This window comes from Orycteropus afer, unplaced genomic scaffold, assembly GCF_000298275.1.
Source record: "Orycteropus afer afer isolate SDZICR_OR568_19922 unplaced genomic scaffold, OryAfe1.0 scaffold00323, whole genome shotgun sequence".
In the NCBI taxonomy this organism is placed as follows: Eukaryota; Metazoa; Chordata; class Mammalia; order Tubulidentata; family Orycteropodidae; genus Orycteropus; species Orycteropus afer.
In genome coordinates this window covers 2464767-2492584 of record NW_006921910.1, presented here as the reverse complement: position 1 = coordinate 2492584, position 27818 = coordinate 2464767, and the positions used below count along the sequence as shown (strand labels likewise).

The 27818-nt window shown below is 53.3% G+C and overlaps 2 protein-coding genes across 2 annotated transcripts in view; both read right to left on the bottom strand.

Moving 5' to 3' along the window:
* Positions 1–329: 329 nt before the first annotated feature.
* Positions 330–11789, bottom strand: GRM2 (glutamate metabotropic receptor 2). The gene is made up of 5 exons (XM_007952028.2): positions 11340–11789; positions 7483–8320; positions 2675–3750; positions 645–825; positions 330–403 (listed from the first exon to the last, which is right to left on the bottom strand). The coding sequence occupies exons 1-5, from the start codon at positions 11787–11789 to the stop codon at positions 330–332; spliced, it is 2619 nt and encodes an 872-aa protein (XP_007950219.1).
* A 5048-nt stretch (positions 11790–16837) lies between these two features.
* The window catches only part of TEX264 (testis expressed 264, ER-phagy receptor), a 31782-nt gene continuing 20801 nt past the window's right edge, over positions 16838–27818 (bottom strand). The window contains exons 3-4 of the mRNA XM_007952026.1: positions 20607–20772; positions 16838–17127 (exon numbers count right to left, since the gene is read on the bottom strand). Coding sequence (XP_007950217.1) covers positions 16838–17127; positions 20607–20772 — 456 coding nt within the window. The remainder of the gene's footprint in view (positions 17128–20606; positions 20773–27818) is intronic.

Below are 27818 nucleotides of genomic sequence, written 5' to 3'. Positions count from 1 at the left end.
CAGGGCTGGAAGCACCTTTGCTGGGTAGAGGTTGGGGCCTGAAATCCTGGAACAGAGCACCCCCTCCCCCACCCCACTCCAGGGCAGAGAGGACCCTGGCTGCTTCCCTCTGAGCCCTGAGGTGGTAAGGAGGGGACACAACTGCAAGAGTGGTCAGTGGTTGTGCAGGGGCTTCTGACTGAGGACCCTGACTTCTGAGTCTGAGAGTTGGGCAGATAGGTGAGTGATGATGTGGGGAGTGGGCATAGGGTGGGCATTATTGCAATGCTTCAGCCAACTTCCTCCTGGCCCTGGATGTGGAAGCAGTTGGGGGCAGAGGTGTGGGATCCTCAAAGTGATGAGGTCGTGGAGTCTACCACCTCGCGGCCGTTGCAAACAGTGGGGACAAACTGGGAGCCGGACCCTAGGAAGGAAGGTGGAGGTTGAGGCTGAACCAGGTCCTCCAAGGAGGGCAGAGAGCAGGAAAGCAGGGTTGCAGAAGAGGGTTCCTCCCACCTGCTCCTGTCTAGCCTCATCTGGGGAACCATACTCCCCCACTCAAGGCCAAGGAATTTTGACAACCCAGGGGGTGGCCCATAATACCTGAGGGGCTGGGGTGGGAAGAGCAGGCACAGGTGGAAAAGGTGCTTAGGAAGGATGCTGACCTTGACCGATGCTGGAGCCCGTCCTGGCAGCGGAGCTGCTGAAGCGGCTTGTGGGTGCACGGTGACTGACCACGTTCTTCTGTGGCTGGAAGAGGATGATGTGCAGCTTGGGTGCAAAGAGGCAGCCAAGCACCACGGAGCCACTGAGGCTGACTGACACACACATGGTGGTAGTCTGCACCTGAGGGTGGGGAAGCAGGCACAGGTCAAGGCTGAGTTGATCATCCCAAAGGCCTTGGGGGAGGGCAGGGAGGATGATGCTCCCAACACTGGACCCTGGTCCTTTTTTCAAGCCCCAAAGGATTTCTAGGAAGGCTGGAAAGTCCCAGGGTCAGCCCCAATGGACTATTTTTCCAGGGAGTCCAGAGTTGAGCCCAGGGGGTGAGCATGCAGGCATGCATGTACATACAGGGGTGTGAGGGAGCACAGGTGTGGAGCCCATGTGGGTAGGTGCATGTGTATCTATGTGGGTACACAAGCCTACATATGAGTGTTGAATGTATGAGGGGGTGTATGTGCAGTTGCAAGTGTGCAGGATATGTATGCATATCTGTATGTGTATATATGTGTGTACGCATAGGTGTGTGTGCATGCCCATGGTGGGAACTGTGTGTGGGTATGCATGTGTGTGTCTCCTGTGAGTCCTTAGCTGCCTAGGACTGCCATGCAAATCATATGCAAATGCAGGCTGACTCAGAACAGATTCCCTCCCCAGCCCTGTCCTCCTCCACCCAGGCAGGTGGTCCAGCAGGTGCAAGCACAGAAGCCAAGCCCAGCCCCTGGCCCCCAGCAATGCACCACCACACCTCTCTCCTGGGGTAAGAGGCCTCTGCAGGGGCTCTTGCCTCACTTTTCCCGCTCCTTTAATTGTTAAGACTGTCAGTTCAGACCCTGCTCTGCACGCCCAACTGGGTAGCCTTGGGCAAGGGGTTGAACCCCCCTGAGTGTATCCATTTCTTCATCTGTAAAATGGGGAGAGCCATGGAGCTTACTCCAGAGTTATGAGGATTAACCAAGATGATCATTTGGAGCTCAGCTCACCTGTCACTTCCTCAAAGATGCCTTCCCTGAGTGCCACATCTGAAGCACCTGGGGAGACCCCATTGAGAAACTCAGTGCTATGTGGACCTTTGCTTGGAAGCCATCAACTGGGATGAAGTTTTCACCTGCTTTAACCTCCTCAGCCCTACACTTGGGATCTCCCCCACTACCCATCTTGCTTTACCTTTCCTCCTTCCTCTGGCTTCATCTCCCATCTCCTGATGTGCCATATTGCACAACTTCAGGAAGCACTCTGCTGCATTGAACAATTGCAAGAGGCATCGCGGGGGGCTTGGTAGCCCTGCCACCATGCTCCACCTTCACCTCTTCTCATCTTTCCACCATTGTGCCTCTCCTCTGAAACATAGGAGGATCACATAGACCCTCTGCCCCAATCACTCTCTTTATTGGCTACCCTCCCCAACCTCCTCCACCTACCTATTCAAGCCTGCCTGTCTCACAGAGTCCAGGTCAAGTACTCCTCTTCCAAGAAGCCCTCCTTGATGCCTTTCATTCACATACCACACACATACTCATATGTCTCCTGCTTCTGCACTCTCACTGGGGGCCCTTTGTCAACCCAAACCAGTCAACAGCATTTCCTCACTTAACTTTTTAGTTAATTCCCTGGTGACCCCAACCAGCTCAGGAACTCCCCAAGAGCAAGAACTAGGTCTCCTCTTCTGTAGCTGACCCTTCAGTAAGGCAGGGCAGAGCCCTTACTCATTGGGACATATCTCTGCACCCTCATTTCCTCCAAGCTTTGCAGATGACATGAGTCCTGAAATCTCTTCTCATCTCTAACTCCTCCACTTCCCTGGCCATTTCTCCAGGCCCCACTCAACTTTCCACCTTCCCCTAGGGTCCAGTCCCAACTGTGCCACCACAGTGTGTCCCTGAATGAGCATTTAACCTGTTGGAGCTAAATGAGATACCAGGAAACAAAGCATTTGGTGTCCTGCTCCCCACCTCTGTGACAGGCAGCTCACCCTGTAGTCACTGGAGGTGACATAGAAGATAGGCAGGAAGGCAAGCCAGATGATGCAGGTGGTGTACATGGTAAAGCCGATGAACTTGGCCTCGTTGAAGTTCTCTGGGCACTTGCGGGTCTTGAAGGCATAGAGAGTGCAGAGTGCAATGAGGAGCACATTGTAGGCCAGTGAGCCCAGCATGCTTGCATCACGGTGGTTGCAGCGTAGGGTCACCACTTCCCGCCGCTCAGGGGCTGTCTCCTTGCCTGTGCCCGGGGCTTCTACCACCAACCAGGCAGCCACAATGAGCAGCTGGCCTGAGATCAACGCTAGGCAGATGGCCACCTGTGAGGCAGGACTGATGAAGCGTGGCCGCTGGGCACCCTCCCGGGCCCCACCAAAGATTCGCGCAATGCGGTTGGTCTTGGTGAGTAGAGCTGAGTAGCAGACAGAGAAGGCAGTGCCTAAGCCAAGACGTCGCAAGGTGCACACCACTGTAGATGGCTTGGCAATGAAGACAAAGGTCATGCAGTAGCAGAGGAAGACACCACCCAGAAGGATGTAGCAGAGCTCCCGGCCTGAGGCCTTGACCACTGGTGTAGCATTGTGCCGCACAAAGACACCCAGCACAAAGAGGGTGGCTAGGGCGCCCAGGCAGGCGATGGTGACAGGCCCCACAGCCCAGGCATCGCCCCAGCGGATGTACTCCTGGGGCAGCTCAAAGCAGCCAGTCAGGCTGGCGTTGGGCCAGTAGCCCAGGCCACAGTCAGCACAGGTGAATTCGTCCAGCCGGTATTCATAGGGCTGGCACGGGATGCAGAGCCAGCAGCAGACCTCGCCTGGCTGCACGCTCTTCACCTCATTCTGCAGGCAGGGCTCGCTGCAGCGAGAGGGTGGCAGGGGGCCGGACAAGGGTGAAGCCCATGGGATAAGGCTGGTATCCAGGGTCAGGCCTTCTGCCCAATAGCCCACTTTCTGATAGCGATAGCGCCCATCACCTGCTCGCAAGTAGGTGAAGATGTTGTAGCGGCCAATACCGTCGCCAAAGCGGTCAAAGCGGACCTCACTGTGGGTGTCAGTAGGGCGGAAAGGGGCTGGGAGTAGGGAAGGGAAGTAAGAAAAGATTGGATTGGTAGGTGACTCTGATGTGATTTCAACCCTTATTCTAACATGGAACTCAAACACCAGAGCTCAGGCCAGCACTGATCTTTCTAATCCCCACTCAAACTAAAGCCCTGCTTGATCCCAGCCATTTTTCAAAATGAGAGGCTATAACAAATTCCTCCTCCTAAGCCCCAACATCAAACTGCAGTCCTCACCAACCTGACCCCAAATATAACCCCAACCTTAAATCCCAGATGTCTCCCTAAGCCTAATGCCTACAGTGATCCCCAGCCACGACCCCTTACACCAAATCTTAGACCTAGTCTCCAACCATTCCCAAGTCAAACACCAACCCAGATGCCAACCCATAACTTTCATCACAACACACAACATAGCCCTCTCCCCAGATTTAACTCAGAGAGTCCAAGCTAAACTTAGCCTTGGGTTCAGCCTGGTCCCACTTAATCCCATAAATGCCAACCCCAGTTCTAGCCCCCACCAATACTAACATGGATTCCAGCGAGTTGTGAACTCAACAGTCACCTGTAACCACTGACGTTCACCAGAATGTGCTCACTCACTGCCATCAAGTTGATTCAGACTTATAGCGACCCCAACTGGATTTCCAAGGCTTTCTTCTATAGAGCAGCTGGTGGTTTGCACCATTGACTTCTTGGTTAGCAGCCCAATGGCTTAACCACTGCACCACCAGCGCTCCTTAGAATGTGCTCAGCACATTAATCAAGTCAACTCTCCACCCCCCCATCCCCTCACATCTCCCAGCCAAGCTCAGGGGCAAGGACTAACATCATCCTGGGTCCCAGTGAGAAATCAGGGTTCAAGACACTTCACTAAAGAAGACATACAAGCAGCCAACAAATACTTGAAGAAATGCTCACAATCATTAGCCATTATAGAGATGCAAATCAAAACAACAATGAGATATCACCTCACCCCAGAAATAACAGCAAAGTTCAAGAAGACAGAAAATAACAAATGCTAGTGAGGCTGCATGAGAGACTGGAACTCTCATACACTGCTGGTGGGACTGCAAAATGGTATAACCATTGTGGAAAATGGTATAGTGTTTCCTTAAAAAATTGAAAATAGAAATTCCATTTGATCTAGCAATTCCATTACTAGGAATACATCCTAAAGAGGTGAGAGGCAGAACATGAACAGACATATCACACCCATGTTCACTGAAGCACAAATCACTATAGCAAAGAGATGGAAACAACCTAAACGCCCATTAACAGATGTTTGGATAACCAAACTATGGTACATGCACACAATGGAATACTCTGCAACATTAAAGAACACTGAAAATACACAAATCATCTCAGAACATGGATGGATTTAGAGGACATTATGCTGAGTGAAATAATTCAATCACAGAAGGACAAATGTTGTATGAGCCCACTATTATAAAAAGTCAAGGAAAGTTTATTCAGGGAAGGAAACTCACTTTGTTGGTTACCGAGGACAGGAGGGAAGGAGAGGGAAAATCTCAGACTATTTGGGGGCCACAGGTTGATTTGGGTGAGGGGAGGAATGGTATGGAAAGAATCTGTGACCAGCATGGTGACACTGGGGAAAGGCAAGACACTGAAATGTAAACAAAAGATATAGACAACAGAGGCAAACACTATTACAGGCACAACACTGCAGTATCACTAGCACCAAATACCAGGCTATGGATTAATGTATAGACAGGTGAGAAGAACAGGTGGGGTAGGCGAATAGGAACACACCCTAGACCAAGGATAGATTTGGCTGAAGATAATCTTACATATGCACTTGTGCTACAAAATTAGCCACATACATTACAGAAGCAACAGAAGACAGGGTGGGAGTAACTTTGAATAGACAACCAAGGATCTTGTGAGAGACAATCACCAGGCCTGGGAGGTCGTAACCACAGTTTCAGGGAACATCATGCTCAATTGGGACACATAAACAATGCAACACACTGCCATGGAGTCAGAGCCAACTCATAGCGACCCCTCCTTGGGTTTCCAAGATGGTATCACTATGGAAGTAGATTGCCCAACCTTCCTTCGAGGAATGGCTAGTGGGTTTGAACCACCAGCCTTCTGGTTAGCAGTCAAGTGCCTTAGGCACGACACCACCGGAGCTCCTTAATTGGCACACGTAGTTCATAAAATTTTGTTCTACAGCCTACTTTGATGAGTAGTGACTAGGTCTTAAAAACTTTCAAGCAACCATCTAAGATGCAACTATTGGTCTCTTCTCATCTGGAGCAAAGAAGAGTGAAGAAAATCAAAGTCATCTGGAAACAATTAGTCCAAAGATAAGATGGATGATGAGGACCTCAGCCTCCATGACCTGAGACCAGAACTAGATGGTGCCTGGCTACCAATGCCAACTACTCAGAAAGGGATCAAATCTGGAGATCCTGGATAGATTGGGAAGAAAAATGTGGCACAAAATGCAAAAATACAAAAATGACCAGTCAGAAAAAAGACTGGTGGACCCACTGAGACTATGGCCCCAGGTCACCCTTTGGGCCTAGAAGTGAACTCACGTACATGGATTGGCTCTCAGTCCAACAGTAAAAGACCTGTATACAGAACACCTGCCCCAGGTCGATACACCCACCTACTACTCTAGGGAGATGCACACCTTGGATCAATCATCCATGAGTGCTACCAGAGGGGTAGCACTCACATAGAGGGAAACTGGACAGACAGTAATGCATATATAAGAAGGGTACACAGAGGAGGTGGTCACAGGGGGGAGAGGGGAGGAGAGTTTTTTATGGTTGAAGACGGAAATGGGACCATGAAATCAGATGTGCATGGATTGTTGAATGTAAAACAAGGGTGCTTTGTAAATTTGCACCCAAAGCACAGTTGAAAAAAGAAAAAGAAAGAAAGAAAGAAGGAATCAGGGTTCAGCAAGCAGATGATGTGTTTAAGGCCCTGTGAGCAAGTGATGTTGCTTAGATTCAAACCCAGGTCCCACTCAATCTCAGCATTCAAAATCCAACTCCAGCCCTACTATAAACCCCACCCAAGCCTATGAGACTGAATTTAGCTTTGCTCTAGTTTCAACAACCCAATCAGACCCCAGATTCCAACCCTAATTCCTACCCTGACCCTATTGTAACTGATGGTAATCTTACTAGAATTATTATTAAGTTTTAGCCCTGGGCCAGTGCTTCCTAGCCCTTCTGAGTCCTGGCATCCTTTCCCACTGTTCCCACCATGACTTCTTCTTGAAGGTGATGATGATTCTGGGGCTTGTAATTTTTTTTTTTAACCTGGCATTTTTAATTTTTTGTGTTGAGGAAACTGGCCACCATAAGAGGAAATTCAAGGTTATGAGTTAACAAATTTCCTTATAAATGGAGCATCACCCTGATTCTCACCTTCAACCCACACTTACTCTAACTCTCACAGAAGTAGGCTTGTGGTCCCCTGGCCTCTATCTGTGGTATGATAAGGAGGCAGGAGGGACAGGATAAGGTACAAGCAGGAGCCAGAGACCTCAAAGTGGCAGATGTCTACTTTCTGGAAGGATCTCAGAAGATGGAACCCTAGCCATGGTTCCAGTTGGAGCCTCTGCCTAACCATCCTTGTCTTGCTCTGATATCAGCTCCCTGTGAGAGTCCTGCCCTCTCTGTGCTCTGTTTCCTTAGCCCAGTAATGGGACCTGAAGGCTGCTTCCCCTCCCTGTCTGAGGGCCAGCACCATTACCGTCAAACTTGACATTGAGCACGAAGTCTTTGTAGAGACGGCGCCCGTTGACAGGCCTCATGGCGTCACAGAGGCGGGTGGTGTTGGGGCAGAGTGCACGGTGCATGTTGTGCAGCGCGTGGGCCATGGCGTACACTGCATTGACCACAAACATGATCTTGGACTCCTGCTCAAAGGGCACAGCCCTCAATGAGTGGGCTGCACAGTCCCGCTGTCGGAAGTTGCAGCGGAACCTCTGCTCCCAGAACTCGCGAAACCACGGGTTCCGGCTGTTGTTCCAGGGGTCCAGGCTCCGGAAGTAGGAGGCAAAGTCGCTGATAGGATAGGAGGCCAGCTCAATGGTGATGGCACCCTCAGCAGCCCCCTCGCTGCCTGCCACCACACTCTCTAGAGCTCCCCAACCATCGCTAGCCACCCAGGTGAAGCTGGCGTTGAGGCGCTGAGTAGCAGCGAGCAGTTCACGGGCGTCCTCAGAACGGGTGAACAGGACAGCCACGCGGGCACTGGGCTTTTGCAGCAGGGCTCGTACCACGCCCTCAAAGGCCGCCTGGCTCATGGCACGGCCCACTTTCTCCGAGGTGGCCACGCAGATGTTGCGGGCACGGGCCTCTAGCTCAAAGGCCTCTATGCCCGTCTCACCATAGTCACCCTCAGATGCCACAGTGGACACATAGGTCCAGTTGAAGAAGCGGAGAATCTCTGCCATGGCCTTGGCTTGGAAGAAGTCAGGGGGCACAGTGCGGGCAAAGTAGTCATAGCGGGACTTGTCACTCAGTTTGGCACTGGTGGAGGCATAGCTAATCTGCGGAATCTGAAATAGCCGGAGGAGGTTGGCCACCTGGAGGGGGGTGGTAGAGAGGTCAAAGATCTGAAATCAGGTCAAACACTAGAGACAGATGTGTCCCCTACAAGGTCAAATGTCCATGAGATCAGCCCTGAAGTCACCCTCTCCCCAAAGACTGCCATCCTGACTTGATGTGTATTTCCCCTTGGAGGAGGGAGTTTTCTATCCCTTCCCAAAGCCTTGGAGGAAGAAAACCCAAAGCCCAGGAACCAAAGTCTCAGCTGCCCCCAAGTTCCTCTGCTGTCCCTCTCCAAATACAGCCAGTAGCAAAGGTGGGGAGCCAAGGGAAGGCTTGACCACTGGGGTGGAGAGAGGCAGGCACTTGGCCGCACAAGGGACAAAGGGAGGCAGTCAATGGCATCTGGGATGATCATGGTTCTTATGTTCTATACTTTGGGGGCAGATAACCTTTCCCTTGAATGACTGGATGATGGAGAAAGTAGAAGGAAAAGGCACCAAAGGGAGGGAGGCTCAGACCTCAGGGGTCCACAGCACTCAGAGCCCATGGACTGGTCTTCTTTGGGTGCCTGAGTCTGACAAAAATAATGCTTCCTGCTCTCTACTCACTGCCTGGCATCCACCCCCTACCCTTGGGTCCCTGGGGCCCACCCACAGGACCTGGTAGGATGATGGCGGACAGATGAATGCAGGCCATGGCCAGGTCACACAGAAAATGGCTAGATCCTGTCCTCCTACTCCTCACTCATCAACTGTCTTATTATCTGACATTTCACATTTGAAACAATAGTAAAATATCTACTGACTATTTTGTATGTTAACAATGTACATTTGGCACTAATAAATGCCAAGGTGCAAGGCAAGAGTAACACTGTGATGGTTCACATTATGTGTCAACTTGGTTGGGCCATGATTCTCAGTGGTTTCACAGTTATGTAATGATGTAATTTGGCTGTTATGTAATGATGCAATTTGGCAGTTACATAATGGTATGCTTTGGCAGTTATGTAATGATGTAATTTGGTAGCTACTTAATGATGTCATCCTCTATTTTGTGATCCGATGTGATCATCCTCCATTTTTGCATAATGCAGATTTTTCACATAATGAACTGGTCTTTGGGACCTAACCATGTCAATAAGTGAGGAGTAAATGTATTTGCAGCTGGGAAGACCGGCTCTGACTCTGACAGCTCCTCACTCCCCACTCCCACACTTCATATTGTGGTAAGTTAGAAAACTTCTCTGAACCTTAGTTTCTCATCCCTGCCTCACTAGGCTGAGAGGATAAAAGCAATCATGCATGTGAGGCCACAGAGCCTGGCAAATGGAAGATGGTAAGGGAACAGACGAGAGAGAAAGGCAGAAATGGAGGAGAACCAGTAATAGGCAGGCACAGCCTACAGATGGAGGCCTGGGTCTTGCACATTGACCAGGACAAGGAGAAAGCAGGTCGATCCTGAGGTATGGACCCCATTACAGGAGACAAGCAGCTGAAGCGGGGGAACAGGAGGGCAAGGGGGCATAAGTGGGCCCCTGTGGATGAATACATGGGGTCCTAAGGGAATTTCTGGGAAAGTGCCCCACAATCAGCAGGTGGGAGGCTACCCATCCATCCCGGCCCTCCAGGCAGGGCTGCAAATGTCAGTGCTGACACAGCCACACCTGTCTAAGCTGCTACCTGGCCACTTCCAGTAGCTGGGACTGTGAGGACAGGTAATGTACCTCCTTCTCCAGGCCCAAAGCTGACTCCATGGTTCAGACTCCTGCTTCATGGCCCTTGGACAAACATTCCAGGTCTGGGTTCTTGGCTCTGCCCCTGATGGCAATGCCCTCAGCCAGCCTTCTAAACGAAGGAGGCCCCAGCCAAGGTTCTCCTTGCACTCCTCCTGATCTAGGTCTGGCCTCATCTTCCAGCTTATGCTGGGCACTGAACAGATAAAGGTCTGGGCACAGAGAGTGGGGCCTAGTCAGGGAGAGGGAAGATTCCATCTGAGCTAAAGCAGCCAGGTGCACCAAAGAACAGCCTAAGAGCCGGAAAGAACATAAGCTAGAGCAGCTTCCTCCACTGAAGCTGAGCAACAGGGCACCCTTGTGGGAAAGCATTGCACATCTAGGAGTTTGGACCCCAGGTTTACGGGGAAGGAAGTCTGGTTCCCTCACCTCCTCACCCACTCAAATCCTGTGCCCCAAGGACCTAGAGTAGTCTAATTCCATACCCCCATATACACTTGGCTTCCCTTTCTCCTGGGACCCCACTTTTCTGTTTCTCTTCTCTGAATGGCTCTTCTCCAGCCCAAGGAGAAATGATCTGACAAATGGGGAGGTGTTAGCTGAGAGCCCTGGGTTCACATCTCTGCTTTGTGACCACCTTACCACTGTGCCTCTGTTTCCTAACCTATAAAATGGGCTAGTAATAACAATTTAAAAAAATAAATAAAAATAACTTCTCTGCCAATTCCAACTCACAGTCATCCCCATTGGGTTTCCAAGGAGGTAAATCTTTACAGAAGTAGATCACCCCATCTTCCTTCTGTGGAGTAGCTAGTGGGTTTGAACCAACAACCTTCTGGTTAGCAGTCAAATACCTTAGGCAATATGCCACCGGATCTCCAGTAATAACAATAACAACTAATATTGATTAAGCCCTTATGACTTGTTAGGACCCTTTTATCATGCTTTGCATATATGCCCTCATCAAATTTCCACCACAACCCTTTGCATAGAAATTTTAAGAGTACCATTTGGTAAAGAGGAAACTGAGGCACAGAATGGAGAACTTACTGGCCTATTAAGTCTCTCATAGCTGTTTAACAGTAAAATAATAGTAAATGGTGGGGGGAGGGCGACAGCAGGGGTGTTCTCCTTACACAATCTCTAAAAATCGACCCCCATTATGTGAGGGGCAGTTTCTTAGTCTTCTGTAAAAAGCTTCAAAGGAAGCTTCAAGTCCCTATTTCAGTGCATGGCAGCCCCAAGTCCAAGCTCAGTGGGAATTCTGGACCTCTGTCTCCTGCCTCCCTCCCCAGCCCCCATTCGGGTGGCTGCCACCATACCTGGATGGAGACGTCACTGTAAGAGCCGCCAATGACACCAGTGATAGCAGTGGGAGCATCGCCATGGGTAGCATAAGAGCCGTCGGGGCAGATGTGGCGTGAGCCATCAGTGCCACGGCTAAGGGAGGCTCGCACAAAGTCGAGCGCCTGCTCCAGGGCGTATGTGTCCTTGGAGCAGCTGTCGAGGATGTGCGCGCCCAGGCGCACGCCAGGCAGCAGACTCGGGTCTCGGTTGATTCGGTCCAGCGCGAAAAGCATGGCCTCTAGGCGTTGGATGCCGCGATGCTCATTGACTGGACCACACTCCTCTGCCGGGCCACCCTTCTGGTGCACCGGGAACAGCCCTCCCAGCACCAGGTCCCCGTCCAGCGTCAGTGCCTTCTTGGCTGGGCCCTCAGCCACAGCGCTCCATAGTAGCAGCAGTGCCAGGAGCCCTAGCAGTGATCCCATGGCCTGGAAGGGGAAGGATGGGCCCAGCAGACCTGGACCTCCACTGGATGAGAGTAGAAGCAGCAAAGGTCGAGTGGGAGAAGCAGGAACAGGAAAAAGGGCCAGGAAAAGACAGGAAGAGAGATGAGAAGGGGCTCAACTCCTGCAGAGAGATAGACCAGAAGATGTGGAAACTGGGAGTGATTGCCCTTTAGACTCTGCCTCCCCCTAAACACCCCCTTCCCAGGGACTCAGGAGCCTGGGGAAATAGTAGTGTCATTAAGTGGACTGAGCAGCTCCTGGGACACTTCCTGGGCTTGCCTCTCAGCCCTGCCCTGCCCCGGGGCTGGAGATGAGCCCTAAGCCCATCAACTCAGCAGAGGGGGAGGAAAGCAGGAAGGGAAGGACAAGAGACCCCAGCCAACATCAAGCCCTTTGTGAATCAAGGTGCCTGAGATTCTGCACAACCCCTCCCCCCCCACACACACACCCAGACCTCAAAGTCAACACTTTGACCAGAGGCCATGTCAGTTATAAGCGCAGGGATCCAGTTCCCATCTTTAGCTTTGGATTTCCAAAGAAGGAGCATTGTTGGTTAAAGACCCACCAGAGAAGAGGGAGGAGAAAATTTCTAAGGGGGCAGTCTCCAACCCCTCAGGAGACTGAAAGCTAAGTGAGCACCCAAGGGTCCCAGCCTCTGTTCTTAAAATGTCATGCCCAGAGCTTCCTGATCAAGGGATGACTGGAGACCTTAGGCCCTGGGGGGTAAGCCAATGAAGTAGAGGGGCTGGCCTCCGGAAGGGACATTCAAGTGCCAACAAGTCCTGAGTCAACAGGGCAAGCAGATGTGAGTAGGGGAAGCGTTCATCTGGTTAGAATCTCAAAACAGTGCTGAAGGTGAATTTTGGACTCCCCAGCTCTATGTAGAATGCTATTTGAGAGTTTGTGCCTCAGTTTTCTCTTCAGCTCAGAACCAAGCAGAGAAAGACGCTATCTCTAATCTCCCCAACCTCAGGCTCAGTGCTGGCCCTGTCCAGACTGGCCTTGGCCCTCAGAGACACCTTCTCGCTCTCTCTCTCTCCCTCCCTCTTCCACTATGCACCCTGTCATATTTGCCCCAGTTGCCTTTCCAGACATCAACCCCACACAGGCTTCCACAATCATGCAGGCTTGGAAAGGCTGGGAGAGTGATGCACATCTTTCCTCGGAATCAAAAAGGAAACTGAGGCTGAAGAAGGGACAGCAACTAGTTCAAGGGTCCCAGTTTCTGGCCACAGAGACTGGGGCTCCTCACTTATTCCCCTCAGCTCCCTAGGGCTAATCCCCCCGTGGCTGCCCAGGCCAGGGTGTTGGGTCCTGTTAGTGCCCTACCGAAAGAAGCTGCTCAACCAGGCGAAAAGGAGAGAGAGGCAGGGATGGGGAGCAACACTGAAGGGGATAGGGACAGAGATGGGACTGACACCAAAACCAGTGAAGACCACAAGCTCTCCACAGAGGAGGCCCAGACAGTAGCTCAGAGGCACAGAGGGGGACAGAACCCTGGAGGTGGCCAGCCCCGTACCAGGGCCACAAAATGCGGGCAGGAAGCAAGAGAATCTTGAGGGGCTGAGACAAAGACGGGGACACATACAGAAAGACGGTCCAAAGGACGCAAGAGCAGGAAGAGCTGGGAGAGCGAGGGAGCGCGATGCAGGGCGCGCGTCCTCTGGGGAAGAAAGGCGGGACGCCCGGGGCTGTCTTCCCGCTTCCCGGAGCTCCCGACGAACGCCATCTGGACGCCTCTGCACGTCCCGGTCCGGGAGCCCCAGAACTCGAGGGTCCGCGGGTCCCCGGGATACGGGTCAGGACTAATAAGGTTGGTGGTGGCCGCGGCACCACAGGTTCACCCTACCTGGCGCGCCCGGCTCTGGCGCGGAGAGAAAGAGAGAGGAGCGGGAGGCGCGGGGCTCCGGCTCCCGCTCGCTCGCTCGCTCGCTTGCTCCGCGGCTCTGCGCTCTCCGCCCGCCCGTTCGCTCCACAGCTTTCAATCGCGGCTGCCCCGCCCCCGGCCCCAGCCCGCCCCCAGCCCCTCCTTCGCTCCCCACCCCACCCTACTCCGGGTCTCCCGCTCCCAACTGGGCCTCCGCCTCCCCCTGGACCCCTCCACCTCTCCTCAGCCAGAGCTTCCGACTCCGGCTCTTCGCCTGGACACCCGGACCGGAGCTGTCCGCCGCGTGGTGCTGAATTCTCAAGCTCTCCTGCTCTGCGTCGGAGCTCGTGCCTCGCGGCCCCTTGTGCCTGCCCCACGGTCTGCGTCCCGGAAAGCAGCGGGCACAGGACACCAGGTCGGGGCCACTGAGCCCCGGACGATGCACATAGTTCTATGGGTTCTCATCTATGAGAGCGGAGATGCTAGTCCTAGGGTCAAGGAGTGACATTGGGGAATAAGTATATGGGAACGTGGGAGATAGGTTAGAGCCATTCTCCCCAACCAGCGACTGCAGCTCCATCTACATGCCAGGTCTGGGGTAGGAGCATATGTCTTTTGCCCTTCTCACCCAAGTGAGAACTGGGGCTTGAGTCACTAGGAAGAAGAGATCAGAGGAAGGGCAGAGGAGGATGGGACCTCCCCTTCCTTCCTGCAGATGACCTTTAAAGCTGCTACTTACCCCCCTCCAACACGCACACCCAGCCCTGACCACCTACGCTTGAGCCCCCAGCCCCAATCTCATGTACAAAGGTATTTATGGCAGAGATAGATCAACCTGTGTATGATGGGGGTAGTAGGACCGGACTAAGTAAGGTCAACACTGAGGGACATTCTGGGGTTGACAGGGGTATCAAAGAGGGGAGGGGGCTGGGAAAAGGCTCCTGGAACTGACTGCTGTGTGGGTGGAAGCTGAAGCTGAAGCCTGAGCAGAGGGAGGACAGCTCTGAGATGACACTCTTGACTCTTCCCTCCTACACTAGGATGGAGGACGCCCCTGGGTAGGGGGTGGTGGATACTCCAGCTGTAGTGCCATACTGCTGAAGATTTGAGAAGGGGATCTACACCTAGATCTAACTGGAGCCTGTGCTATCTGCTCCCAGCATACACACACACTACAAAATGCTGAAGGGGCACAACATCCTGACACATAGTCCCCTGGAATTGCCCCTTCTTCCACAGGTGTCAGTGGAGGCAAGGCTAGCTCAGACACGTTAATGAGCACAAGCCAAGCCCAGGCCCCTTAAGCACACCCACTACATGTGCATGTGGGAGTTGGGGGAGGGGGTCACCTAGGGCAGGATTTTCCCTGGACACAGACCCCCAGTACCCCATTGCTCAGTAAAGAACTGTTTTGAAACAAAATAGTCACGCCAAACTCAAACAACCCCAATCTCTAATGGGAGGCGAGGTGGCAGTGGGATGAGGGTTCAGAACTGTCAGACAAGGCTGGGGAGACAGACAGTCTTCCAGCTCTGGCTCACCACTGACTGCTCTCCTCCTTCCTGGATGGTGCAGAGTGCCGCTCCCTGGGGTTGGTGAGTGGTGGGCCAGGCCCCAGCAGCGGAGGGATTGATAACAGAAGGGTGCTCAAGTCAGAGGAGCCACATAGTGATCCCAGCCACACTCCCAGCCCACTCACCAAGGCCAATCTCATAAAAGACACAGGGCTTTATGTGCAGATATGGCTATGCACAGCCCCAGCAAGTGGACTGCACAATCTTGCCACAGCACATGGACACGTAATTACACACACACACACACACATGCACAGCCACCACTCCCAGCTATGCACACAGGTCATTCACACAGCCTTACACATAGCTGTACACAAAGACGTGATCACATATACACAGCAGTAAATAACCACATATACACAGCTGAATACATGCACCCAATCACAATACATAGCTGTACTCATGGATACACAGCTTTAACGTGAACGTAGTCACATGCACACAGCTTTACACACAGACACAGCCACACACTAACTGTATACAAAGCTCTAACAGAGATGTTCCCAACTAGCCATCTTCACACACTCCTATGACACAACTACATAGTTAGACATACAAAGCACAGCAACACTTGTACACGGTCACACAGCCATGCAGCCATCCACACAGATATCATGCCCAGACCCAATCACAGCCTGCTGTCCACTCCAGCACAGGCTCACCCTGGAACGTAACAGCAGCCCCAAACATGGCTGCACACACAGAACGGAAAGCATGTGCATGTGTGTGTATCACGCACATCAGTACGCAACACAGCAGGGATGTCCTCACCTGCTGGGAAGTATTGGTGAGCATTGGCACCTTTGTGTCTTAGACACAAAGGCATCCCTTCGATACAAAGGCAAGCTGTGAGCTTCCTACTCCTGAGCCCCAGAGGGCACCCTCCAAATCAGCTCTTACATCTCCTGCCTGCCTCCTGGCAGCCCCAGGGAGCCTTTGGGGGCTGCTATAATCAAGGGTAACTGTCAAGTGGGGCCAAAGAGCAGGGGTGTGGAATATGCCTTCTCTCCATCACAGGGCACCTGGCCACATTTTTTCCTTTCCTTGTAATAGGAAGAGTGTTCTGGTAGTGCAGTGGCATTTGGCTGCTAACCAAAAGATTGGTGATTTGAACCCACCAGCTGCTCCACAGGAGAAGTATGAAGCAATCTGCTTCCATAGCTTTGAAAACCCTATGGGGGTCACTATGAGTTGGAATGGACTCAGTGGCAGTGAGTTTTTTGTTTGTTTTTCTGCCTGCCTCCTCCCAGCTACAGGGCTCCCCAACGTAGGGCAAACAAACAAATGCACAGCACAGATCCAGGTGAAACAGGAAAACCATTTGTTTTATTCTGGGTTCTGGAAGTTCCATGTGAGTCTGAAAAAAGACAATAGGGGTGGTAAGCCCCTGGTGCAGAAAACAGTCTCTGGCTCCTTTGGCCCTGGTAGCCAAGAGGGCAGTGAGAAGGCTTAGCTATAGGTCTGGGGCAGGGAGTCAGGTCATCCTGGACTCAGCCCAGGCCCAGGCCAGGGAGGTGAAGGAGGAAGTACCAGAGAGTCTGCTCAGTTCTCAGCAGCTGCACCCTGGGAGGGTGCAGGCCCTGGTTTTACTCCTCACCCCTCTCAGGGGTACTGGGTTCCCGGGGCCACTTGTGGGCCCCCAGGGGCTCTGCCTCAGGGCCCAGACGTGGCTCCCCCAGGGACCCCTCGCCCTCCAGGTCCAGCTCCTCAAAGGAGGAGCCACTAGCGCCCGACTCGCTATAGCTGTGCTCGCTGCGGGTGTCACCTTCGTCCCAGCCTCGGCTGCCTGCTCCAGGAGACAATGTGGTAGCTGAAGTCTCCCGGCTGCCAGGCCCCACATCCAGACTTACAGAACTCGTGTCACTCGTGTCAGCTCCTGTAGCCAGAAGGGGGAACACAGGTTAGCAGGAGCCAGGATCCCTGACCTCCTTCAGGGAGAGGGCAGAGACTCTCCCGCCAGGCCAGCAACTCAGCACATACCAGCTCATAAATAATAAAGCTGCCCCCAGCTCTGGAGGCTCATTCCAGCTGCCCTCTGCCCCAGCAGGGTTGCACAGACAGTGGAGAGGGAGAGGGGCGGGGAGAAAGAAGAGGGAGATGGAGAGTGAGAGAAGGCAGCCGCTATGCACTCCTCTCCCCACCCTGAATTAGCCTCAGCTCCCTGCACAAAGCCATTGCCTCCCCTCTATCCCAGGCCATTAAGGGCCACTCAGTCCAGAGGTGAAGGGTGGTGGGTAGAACAAAGACAATCAAGTAGTATGCCCCCTCCCTCCCTTTTCAGGCTTGGAGGGGTGGTTTGTCCAAGGCCAGTGACACATAACATTGCCCGTAAGGCAAGAGGAATGGAGAATGAAGCAGGAGGCCTATGCCTGCCCCCCCTTTGCAGGGCTCCCAGAGGAGCAGACATGTCCAGCAAGTCAGCTGGTTCTTGGCCCTGGCCCACAGCATAGGGGGAATGGGGTAGAGAATCCTTGAGAATTGCTCAACCAGTTGAAAGGAGGAAGGTGCTGGAATGAAGACGGCTAGCATTCTTAAGGGCTTTCTTCCTCTATGTCTGGGTCAACCCCCTAGCCATCCCATTTACTGGTGGTTCCTGTGCCACAGGCAGCAGAAGAGGGGACGATGAGAGCACTCTGCTGGTGGTTGGGGAGCCCTGAGAAAGGGCCTGGCCTGCATGTCCTGCCCCCCTACACACACACACACTCTCAAGTCCCTCTCCCCCACTCAGGGGCACTGAATGCTAGTTGGGGCAGACGGAGTGGCCATCTCCATGGTGATGGAGCCCTGGGCCAAGCACAGTTGAGGATTGTCTGGCATCTGGACTGGACCCTGGTACTTTCCTTGAGCCTCAACTGGGGCTTGGGGTAAGAGTGGGGAAACCTGGGGTCTGTTCCTCCAGGCCCCTCAATCCTGAGAGGATCCCCTTTGAGCCCCCGTGGCAGAGGTAAAGTGAGCTGCTTGCTCAGGGGCCCTCCTCTTATTGGGGTCCCAGAAAAGGCTCCCAGGGGTGGGGGCCATGCAATGGGTGGAGGCATATGTACAGAGACTGAGCCTTGAATTGCAAATCACCACTCTGACCCTGGGGCAGGACTCCCTTCATTTAATCTTTAAATGATAATCAGTGCCTCCAAGAACATCAGGCCTGGAAGGAAGGAAGAAGGGGGATAGGTTCTCCCAGGCCCCATTAAAATGTCATGTCCTGCTGGCCCACTCACCCAATGGCTCTCCTGGGACCCCAGGTACAGGAACCTGGCTGCTTGCCAGCTAGCAGCCTCCTCCTTCCCAGCTCCTAAGCTAGGAATGCTCAAAGCACAGAGCCCAGGGGTTTCCCCTTCAGGCAGGACCCAGCTAGCTAGGATAATTCCTGGGCATGCTTGAACACTTCTGGCAATGGAGCCCCAGCCAGGGAAGCAGCATTCTTCCAGCCCACTAAGATCTCCATAGAAGCAGGTCCCAGAGTACTGGGCCTGTGGTTGAGGGGGGTAGAGATGCCAGACAAGGCAGGGCAGCACTTCAATTCCCAGGGCTGCTGAGGCAGGGACATGCTGCTGCCATTTTCACCCCAGTCCCTCCCTTCCCCTGCCCACAGCCAGTGCAAGGAGATCAAATATTCATCGCCTCTCTGGAGCTAAATAATACATCAATGTAATAACAGGCACAAGGCAGCTAATCACCCCCTTTCACCTCCTAGCCCAAGTCGGGGCCCCAGTGGGGAGGCAGGCAGGGACAGGCTTTGGGCAGTCCACCACACACTGCTGTGCAAGTAGCATGCACCTGGTGGGCAGACACTTAGGGCCCACCCTGGGTGTCAGGACAGGCCCTATCAAGTGGGAAGACCTCATAGTCCCCATGCCAGGGAGTGGGCAGGCAGGCTGGAGAGGAGGACAGGCCAAGGAGCTGGAGGCGTGGGGAGCTGTGGCTACAGCCAGCTGCAGTGGGTGTCAAGCAGTCCTTCAACACCCCTGGCAGGCAGTGTTTGGAGGAAAGGAAGCTGGGTGGGTGGGCCAAGGAGGAGGTACCAGGCAGCAGAGGGAGGTTACAGGAAAGTCGAGGCTCTTTCCATTCCTGCCATAGGTACTGTCTAGACCTGCTGACCTTGTGCCACATCCTGTGCCCACAGAAGGGACACTAGAGAGTGTCTGCCGGGCACTTCCAGGCGGGTGGGAGCAGCCCCATGGAGGTAATTAAGTGGCAGATGAAGTTAACTCTGTTGGACACAGGCCCTAGGGAGTAGAGACTGCCTCCCAGTACCTCCCCCGCCAACACATGTCTCTCTAGAGTGACCTTGGCTGCTAAAGACTAGATGGGCAGAGGGAGTCTCCTAAAGAAGGAGGTGAAGAGGGACAGCCTGTCTCCTCCCACCCTTACACTCCACGAGGTCACGGACCTCTAGAAGTCACACCAGGCGCCATCAGGATGGCCAAGGGCTGGGCTCCCTGAGACCATGTGGGATGTCATCATCAGGCCTCTTTACTCCTAGGGACAGCTATGGGATTATAAGAGGTCATGGAAGTGTCAGGCAGGTGGGTTGAGAGCAGGTAAGAAACTTGCTGGCCTTCATCTGGAATATGAAGGCTGCCTGTAGGTGGATGGGCTGGCTCTGATAGAAAGAACAGGGGTCTGATCTCACTCACTCTGGGTGGGGCCACTGCCTTGCAGGTCCCACCTGACTCCCCTCTGCCTGCTCTCTAGCTGGGTGTTTGCCCCTGTTTGAATCCCTTAGCTTTGACAGGGAGAAAGCAGCTGGCCCTGGCTGGAGCTCACTAGGGATAGGACACCTTGTTCTCCTTACCTTCCAGATTCAGTGCCAATTTTACTTCCTGATAAGCCCCACCCAAGTGATTCCTTCAGAGCAGCCACAGATTCCTGCTGTCTGTGATCTGTGTCTCTAAAGGTACCCCTGTTGCACCTTAAGAGAACCTGGTCAGGGTCTTTGTATTTGTGTTTCTAGGGGGTAACGTGTATGATTCCCTATCTATGTGAATCCACATGTCTAGGAACAATTTTGCATGTGGGCCCCTGTTGTTGTTATGTGCCATTGAGTTGGACCCGACTCACAGTGACCCCTCCTTGGGTTTCCAAGGCAGTATCACGACAGAAGTAGATTGCCCAACCTTCCTTCCAAGGAGTAGCTGGTGGGTTTCAACCGCCAGCCTTCTGGTCAGCAGTCAAATGCCTTAGGCACTATGCTACCAGAGCTCCTGTGTGGGCCCTAGGGGTAGGCTATCTCCCTTCTCTACCTCTGCCAAGCAGAGCCTGGACACCCACAGTGCCAACCCAGACCAGAAGAGGGGCCTCCTCAACCATCCTCAGGGCTCCAGGCAGGGCCCCACCCTTAATTCCTGTGTCCTGTACCTGTGCCATCAATCAAGGCATCAGCCTCCACAAGCTCCCGGCTTTTCCGCTCTGTCTCCTTCACCTCAGGCACATAGAAGTCTCCCTGCCGTGCCAATGGGCACATGAAATGGATCTGGTCTTGCTGGTAGATCTCCAACCAAGGGTGGGCACACAGCTTCCGCTCCTAGCCAGAGAATGGTAAACGGAAGAATGACCTCTTACAGGGCTCCCAACCAACTTGTTCCTGGGTTACCCCAGAAACTGTTAATAGTTTACTCTGTCCTGGGGAACTTGCTCTACTTCCCATCCCAATCTCCCTCTCAAGTCCAAACTCCTGCTGAGGAAGCACAAGCAGAACACCCTAACAGCAGGGCCCCATACTTCAGGGAAGTGGTGGTCTGAGGATCCAGGAATCCTTGGGACAAAGCCCTAGAGCAAGTGTGAACCCAGGAAACTAGCACTACTAATCCTCTGCATATGTATGGGACCAAACAGTCTTTTGTTAAAGAAAGCACTGGTCTTATAAAGCCATTAAGCTTAGCACCCTTGGACCACATCAGGACAGGGACCTGTGACTATGGTCCCAGGTGCCTAAGCCAAAGCAAGGTGTGACTTGTTGGGCTTTCTTTCCCAAGACCCTTAATCCTGATCCCTACCCTGGACAATGCTGACTGACCAGAGAGGCCAGTGCCCCCAACCTATAGGCCTCTAGTCCCTACCCTTACAGACATGTTACTGACAGACTCTGGAAAGGGGTTCCAGGCCAGTTAAATGCCCCTTTTGTTCCCAGTATGCTGCTAGCCTACGCCGGTACCAACTTCTAGGCTGTAAGATGTGGTTGGTCCTTCCCTTTCCTTGCACCTGGGCCCAGGACTTCAGCAGCCCAGCTCCAAAGAGAAGCTGTGGGGGAGGACTTGGCCAACTCCAGGCTGGAGAGGCAGCCTGGCCAAGTAGGTCTAGCAATGAGCATTACCCTCCCGAGTGGGCTGAAGAATTGAGACAGGCAGTCTACTCCCCCCTGCCTAGACACAGAGCCTAATACTCCCCCCACCCTGGTATATGTGGAAGCGGGGGACAGATGCATGCCGAAGCTGCCCTGGGGTAGGCAAGAGCAACCAAAACAGGGGTCAAGTGCCTCTTGCTCTGAGCCCACCCTCCTTTCCTGCGATGGAATGCAATTACCCACCAAGATGACTGTGCAGCCCCTGCCCTGTCACGGCTCACCCGCCAACTTTCACAACATGGCTATTTATAGCACCCGCCTGGCTCTCACCATGAGCTCTGAAATGAGCCTTCCACTTGGCGGTAATGAGAGACTTATCGCCTGGCAGGAGAAGCTACTCCAGGACTCCACTTGTCTGCCTGTCCAACCAACCTGGGATTGAGGAACCCCTACTAATTAAAAGAAGTGAAAAGGGGAAAAAATGAGCCCACAGGAAAGAAGGAAAGAGGAGTTAGCCTGAGAGGTTTCTGCGGCCAGGACCTTTAAGCAGCCAGTTGGAGGAAAGACTGGTCCAGGAAGCCATGTAGGGGGGAAAGCATGGCAGCATGGCCCAGAGGCTAGCAGCAGTTCAGACACTAACTCCATGAGTGACCCAGACAAAGCCTTTCATCCTAAGTCTCTGTCTGTTCCCTGAAGGGTGGGGTGCCCTAGTCCTGACACCTCCAGGATCAGTGAAGAAAACCATCATTTTATATGTGTGTGTGTGTGTGTATAGTTGTAATCGTTGAGCATGTACATAGAACATAACTAATCCAACAGTTTCTACACATAAATTCAGTGACACTGATTACATTCTTTTAGTTGTGCAACCATTCTCATCCTCCTTTTCTGAGCTGTTCATCCTCTATTAACATAAACTCATTGCCGACTCTGCTTCCCATCTTATCTTTTGATTTGTTGTCAATTTGATCTCTGTTTGAAGCCAATTTTGCCAACCTGGGTCTTCTGTGGCCCTCCTTGAGTTCACCCCCTGGCTCATCAGGGGCAGCTGTGGGGACCAGGAGTACAGTATGTAGAGATGGTTTCTCAACAGCATTTCCCAGCCTCTGGGAAGGGCTCCTTCCCCCATCTCTAAACATAATGATGGCTGCCTCAACTTTCCCACCTACTCTATGGGTATGTGAATACCCACCCAGCTCTGGGCCACAGGGGAGGCTAAGCAAGAACACAACACTGGGAAGTAAGAAGCCCTCAAGTCTAGAAAGCAGGTAATAGACAATGAACAAGCCCAAGGCCCTTCCACTGCCACCACCTGGGGGAAGGCATCTGCCTGTTTGCTGAACCCCACTCAGCAAACTGGGCTCAGTCACCAGGGCCAGGGTCAAGAAGGCTCCCTGAAAAAGGTCCAGGACCTTCCCTGATGGCCAGAGGGAACAAAAGATCCCCCAAATTCAGTCAGGGAATAGCCTTCACCAGCATCCCCATGTTCTGGGTAAAGGGTCCAAAGGGCAGCAGCTGAGTGGCTGACTGTGGGGCACCTGGCAGCCCATCATTCAGGGGCTATAGACAGCTGCTTCTTGGAAATGTTTCCAGAGACCAGAGCCTGTGTCCATCTAGAGTGTCCAGGAATAAGGAGGACTCTACAACAGCTACCTCTGGCACCTGAGCCACCTCTCTAGTTTCCATTCTAGATGAACCTGGGAGTGGCAGGATAAGAGAGAATAGTGCTCTTTCCACACTCCCCTCTAGGCCAGGCATCAGGGTGGGTAGTGCTAGGCAGCCACCCTGTGCCACCTGCTCTGCCAGTCCCCTTGTTGGCAGGCAGGACGCAGCTCTGCGGTTGCTCTGCGCATCTGCCTCCTCCAGAGAGCCCAGGTCTGAAGTTGCCTGGCTGTGGACAGCCCTGTTGCCATGGAAACTGTATCCTCCATCCTTGCTGTCGCCTTCATCTCAAAGCCATCGGGGAGAACAGAGGAACGGGGGAAACAGAGCAGGGAAAGAAAACTGTAGCCTGGCTACACAGCCCTTCCTTCTCTGCCCAGCCCACCTTCCTCATAGTGTCCCACACAGCAGTGCTAGCTGCCCAAGCCTGCCCCCAAACCCCAGAGAGGCAGCTTTGTGCCCAAGCCCAGCCTCTCCTCTTGCCACGTTGAGGCCCCTGTCCTCTCCTGCTGTGAAGAGTCATGGAGCTAATTAAAATCTCATTGACGGTTCAGCACCAAATCATAACACATGCCAGTTGTTGTCAAAATTCAGACTCAGAGACAGAGAAGGGGCAGGGAGAAGGCAAAAGGGCACCCAGGCCTGCAGGCATGGAAGAGCTTATACTTGTCCCTGCACCTCCTTTTGGAAGACCCCTCTCCCCTCCAAGCTCCGACCACTGAGCAAGAGTGAGTCGAGTGGAGGTTTACGATGGAGGGTGAGGGGACAGAACTATCAGATGCCCTGTCCCTGAGTGATCTGATAGAGAGGACAAGCCCTTCCTCTCCCAGCCAGGTGCAGCCTCAGAAGGAAGAAGGACAGCCACAGCCAGCTCTCAGGTCCTCACTGCACAGAAGGAGCTATGGCCCTGGGGCTGCGTGTCGATGAGATGGTAAATATTGGAAAATCATCAGAGGAAGGCAAGGCCAGCTGCCTCTCCCCCAGCTAGACACAGGGAGCCTTTGGTGAGCCAACCATAGATGGCCAAGGACACCAGCTCAATGCTACACTAGGCTGGTACTGCTAAGGGGCCTAAATGGGCCTGAAGTCCTCCTAGCCCTAAACACACTGTCCCCCACAGCCCAGGTAGCCAGAGGCTTGAGAAAACATTACTGGGTCAGGGAAATCTGTTCTGGCCACTGAAGCCACTGGCCATCTGACAAGGCCAAAGCCCAAAACAGTTTACTCCCATACACAGACTCAAGGAAATCATAAAAGTCCTCTCCAAGGTGGGAAGATGCAGACACGTACAATCTTACCCATTTAACAGGAAGAAGCCAGAGCTAATCATGCCAAGGTGACATAAGGAACTCCTAGAAACTAGACTCAGGAGTTCCAGTCCCTTAGACATACCTCCCAGAGCTTCTCTCCCACTGCCTTCGCACAAACAGAAACAAGGAGGGACTTGAGACATTACCCATGATACAAGAGTTTCCAGGGGACCTCAGCTACCAGCATTTTCCTACCAACACTGGCTCACCCACCGAGTGGTGCTGGCCGACATGGAAAGGAGCAGCTCATCAACCTCACACAAGGCTGCCATGGTGCCATTGCCTTGGCCATCCTGGAAACACACCACACACTCCCCTCCTCAGGCTCAGCAAGCATTCAGCCCACTCAGCTCAGGGATTTGTAAAGGGGTCAGATTAGTGTGCTGGGCCAAGGTCTCCTAATATGGCCTATAGTACCTTCAGTGGCAGGTCTTACTGAATCAGAGGGAGGGGAGACATGAGATGACCTGAGCTTGCTCTCAAAGTATCAGCCTATGCCCTGGCTTTACTTGGTGGTGGTGGGGCTGGACAGAGGAGGTCAGGCCCAGGCTGGAGAAAGTGCAGATTCTGACCTCAGGCTGCCCAGAAGCTAGAGTTAGGTGGCCTCAAATTCCCAAGGGGAGGGGGCAATGAGGCTGGGCCAAGGACTAGGTCACAAGTCTATACAAGCTCTGGGCCTAGAAAGGGATGTGTCCCCACCCCACCCCCATATCTCCTGCCTCAGGGTGAGGGTCCCCGGGTATCCCTCACCCACCCTGAGCTGCCCAGTCCTATTCTTCCCTCCCCACGCCAGGCTTGTCGCAGGGCAGCAACACAGCCAGCAAACAGCTGTTGCATCCCACCCGAGGTGGTGGCATCTCCTCGCTGGGTGAAGTGATGCATGCTCATTTTTAATTACACAGACACAGACATGCCCCCGCCTGCATGCGCACAGCAGTCCCTGCAAGTGGGGGCTCAGACCCAGGAGGCCCCCAGGCAGCTGGTCTGCACTGCATGTGCAAAGTGCTTGGGGGAGGCACAGCAGGGAGGCTGTGGCTGGAATGTAGCATGCTGTTATTATTCTGCCCAGAAACTTCCGTCAACTTCCTTCTGCTGGGCTCCCTCATCTCTATCGGGCCTCCCAGCAGCCTCTGGTCCAGAACCTGAGCTTGTCTGTTGGGCAGGCAGAGACAGCATGGGACTGCTCTGGAGGCCATGCAATGCCAACAAGGAGAGCCTTCAGAAGGGCTGCTGAATACCTCTGGTCCCCTCCCTACAAAAGGGCCCAAAGCCCTGAGAATGACAGGCAAAGGAGACAGGCAGCAAGAGGGTAGGCAGGTAGGGGAAAGAGGCGGCAGGAGATGGCAGAGAGCCCCAGGCAGGAGCCCAGAGACTTGGTTTGGCTAATGACAAATGGGTAGCTTCCCTTTGGGCCTCAGTTTCCCTAACTGTGAATTAAAGGAGTTGGAACAGATGATCTTAAAAAAAAAAACCAAAAACTAGAAAAGATGAAAAAAAATACCCATTATTTAAAAACAGAATGAATACATACCTAGAAAACCCAAAAAGAGTCAACGATGAAACCTATCACAAACATTAAAGTCACAGAATCAACAAAAGCCCAGTCCATTTTTCTATCAGCAGCCAGTCAGTTAGAAAATATGACAGAAGCAAGAAATGAAAGCCCTCTCAGAGCTGGATCTAGCCCAGGGCTGGTCTGGGAGCTCCACATTCAGGGAGCCCCCTGAACAGCAGAGGAGGGGATGGCAGGCAGGCTGGGCAGGAGCCTGGGGAAGTCTGCAAGCAGGGAAGGTGTGAGGCTGAGTGGGGCGGGAGAGCCGGGGTGCTGTGCCTGGCACCCTAGCCTGCTGTGCCCACTGCTGCCTGAGGACTTTTTCATTTTCACCTCAAAGCTGACAGCTTGCCACGCAATTTACACCTCTGCTCATCTCCCTGGCGCTACCTAGGCCCTGGCTTCCTGGGCGGCCCATAAAGGGGGGTCTGAGTACCAGGGTGGGCTGCGGCACTGAGAAGCCAGAGGAGAGATTCCCTTAAAGCAAGCACAGAAGACAAATCCCCTCAAGTGCTGTGAGAAGCCCCTGACTCAGCAGCCAGGCTCAGCCCTTCCGTGCCCCACACCCAGATGACCAACAACCAACCCTAGCTCAACCCAACTCTGGTCTTCCTGGTCCCTTGTGGAACATGACCAGAGGGCAGGGGATCATGGGGGTAAGCACCCCATAGGGAACTTAGCTACTGAACAGGGGGGTCAGGCCTGGGATGCCACTGCTCTCCTTCCAAACCTGAGGAGGGCAGCCACAGCCCTCCCAGATGATACCCCTACCACAGCAGGATCCTCAGCCCATCCCTCTCCTAGGGTCCAGCCACTCTTTGCCACGTCTGTGCAGTCAAGGACCTTGAGCCCCATCCAGCTTACAAGCTAACAAAAACGCTGCTGATTGATTATCCAGCAGCAGGAAGGCTGCTTGGTGCAGATGGAGCTGTGAAGTCAAGCACCTGGGAGCCAGAGGAGTCAGGAAGTGCCAGAAGGAAAGGACAGGTGGGCAACTGGGAATGGAGAGGAGACTGGGGAGGAAGGGATGGTGGGAGGTGAAGGCCCTGAATTTCTCATTTCCCAATGGCCCCTCTGATGGCTGCTCCACTCTTTAGGGAAGCCCTTCTTGTCAGGTTTCCTATCTGCAATAAGTCGACAGTAGTCTCTCCTTAGCTGAGGGATCTAGCCCCTCCTTAGACTCTCTCCCCCTTCTCTAGCCCCTGGAATTCCAAGCTTTTGGGAGAAGAGCAAAACAGTTCTTTCTTGGTAAGTCCCAGCTGCCTGGGAACGAAGGCTCCCTCTGGGTTGCTGATGGCTCAACTCTACAGCACTATCCAAGTAAGCCTCAGCCTCCAGGGTCTTGCAGGGCTGCCAAGCTACAACATCCTAGCTGGTATTTCGAGAGTGGTGACTCCCACGCCCGCCCCAGCAAAGGCTGGCTTTGTGCTTTCAGTCCTCAGAATGGGGGTAGGGGGAGGGAAGCCAGAGAGGCTGAGAAGCAGATGCAAGGGCCTGGGTCAGCAGAGGGCCTATAGGCTCCCTACTCCTCAACACCTAGGAGAAGCTCCCAAGGAGAGCCAAGGAAGCCAAGCCTTAGCATGGGGGTAGGTATATCCTCTAGGCTTGGGGCTGAGAGCTACTCTCCAATACTTCTCAGGGAAGTCTGGCTTCTCCTCCTCCCCTCCCTGTGGTCCAGAGTCCTGTTCCAAAGCCCAGGCTGAATGCCAATCTGTTTCTACATTATCTGTGGTCCCCTAGAGACTTTAGGACCTAGTCCAATC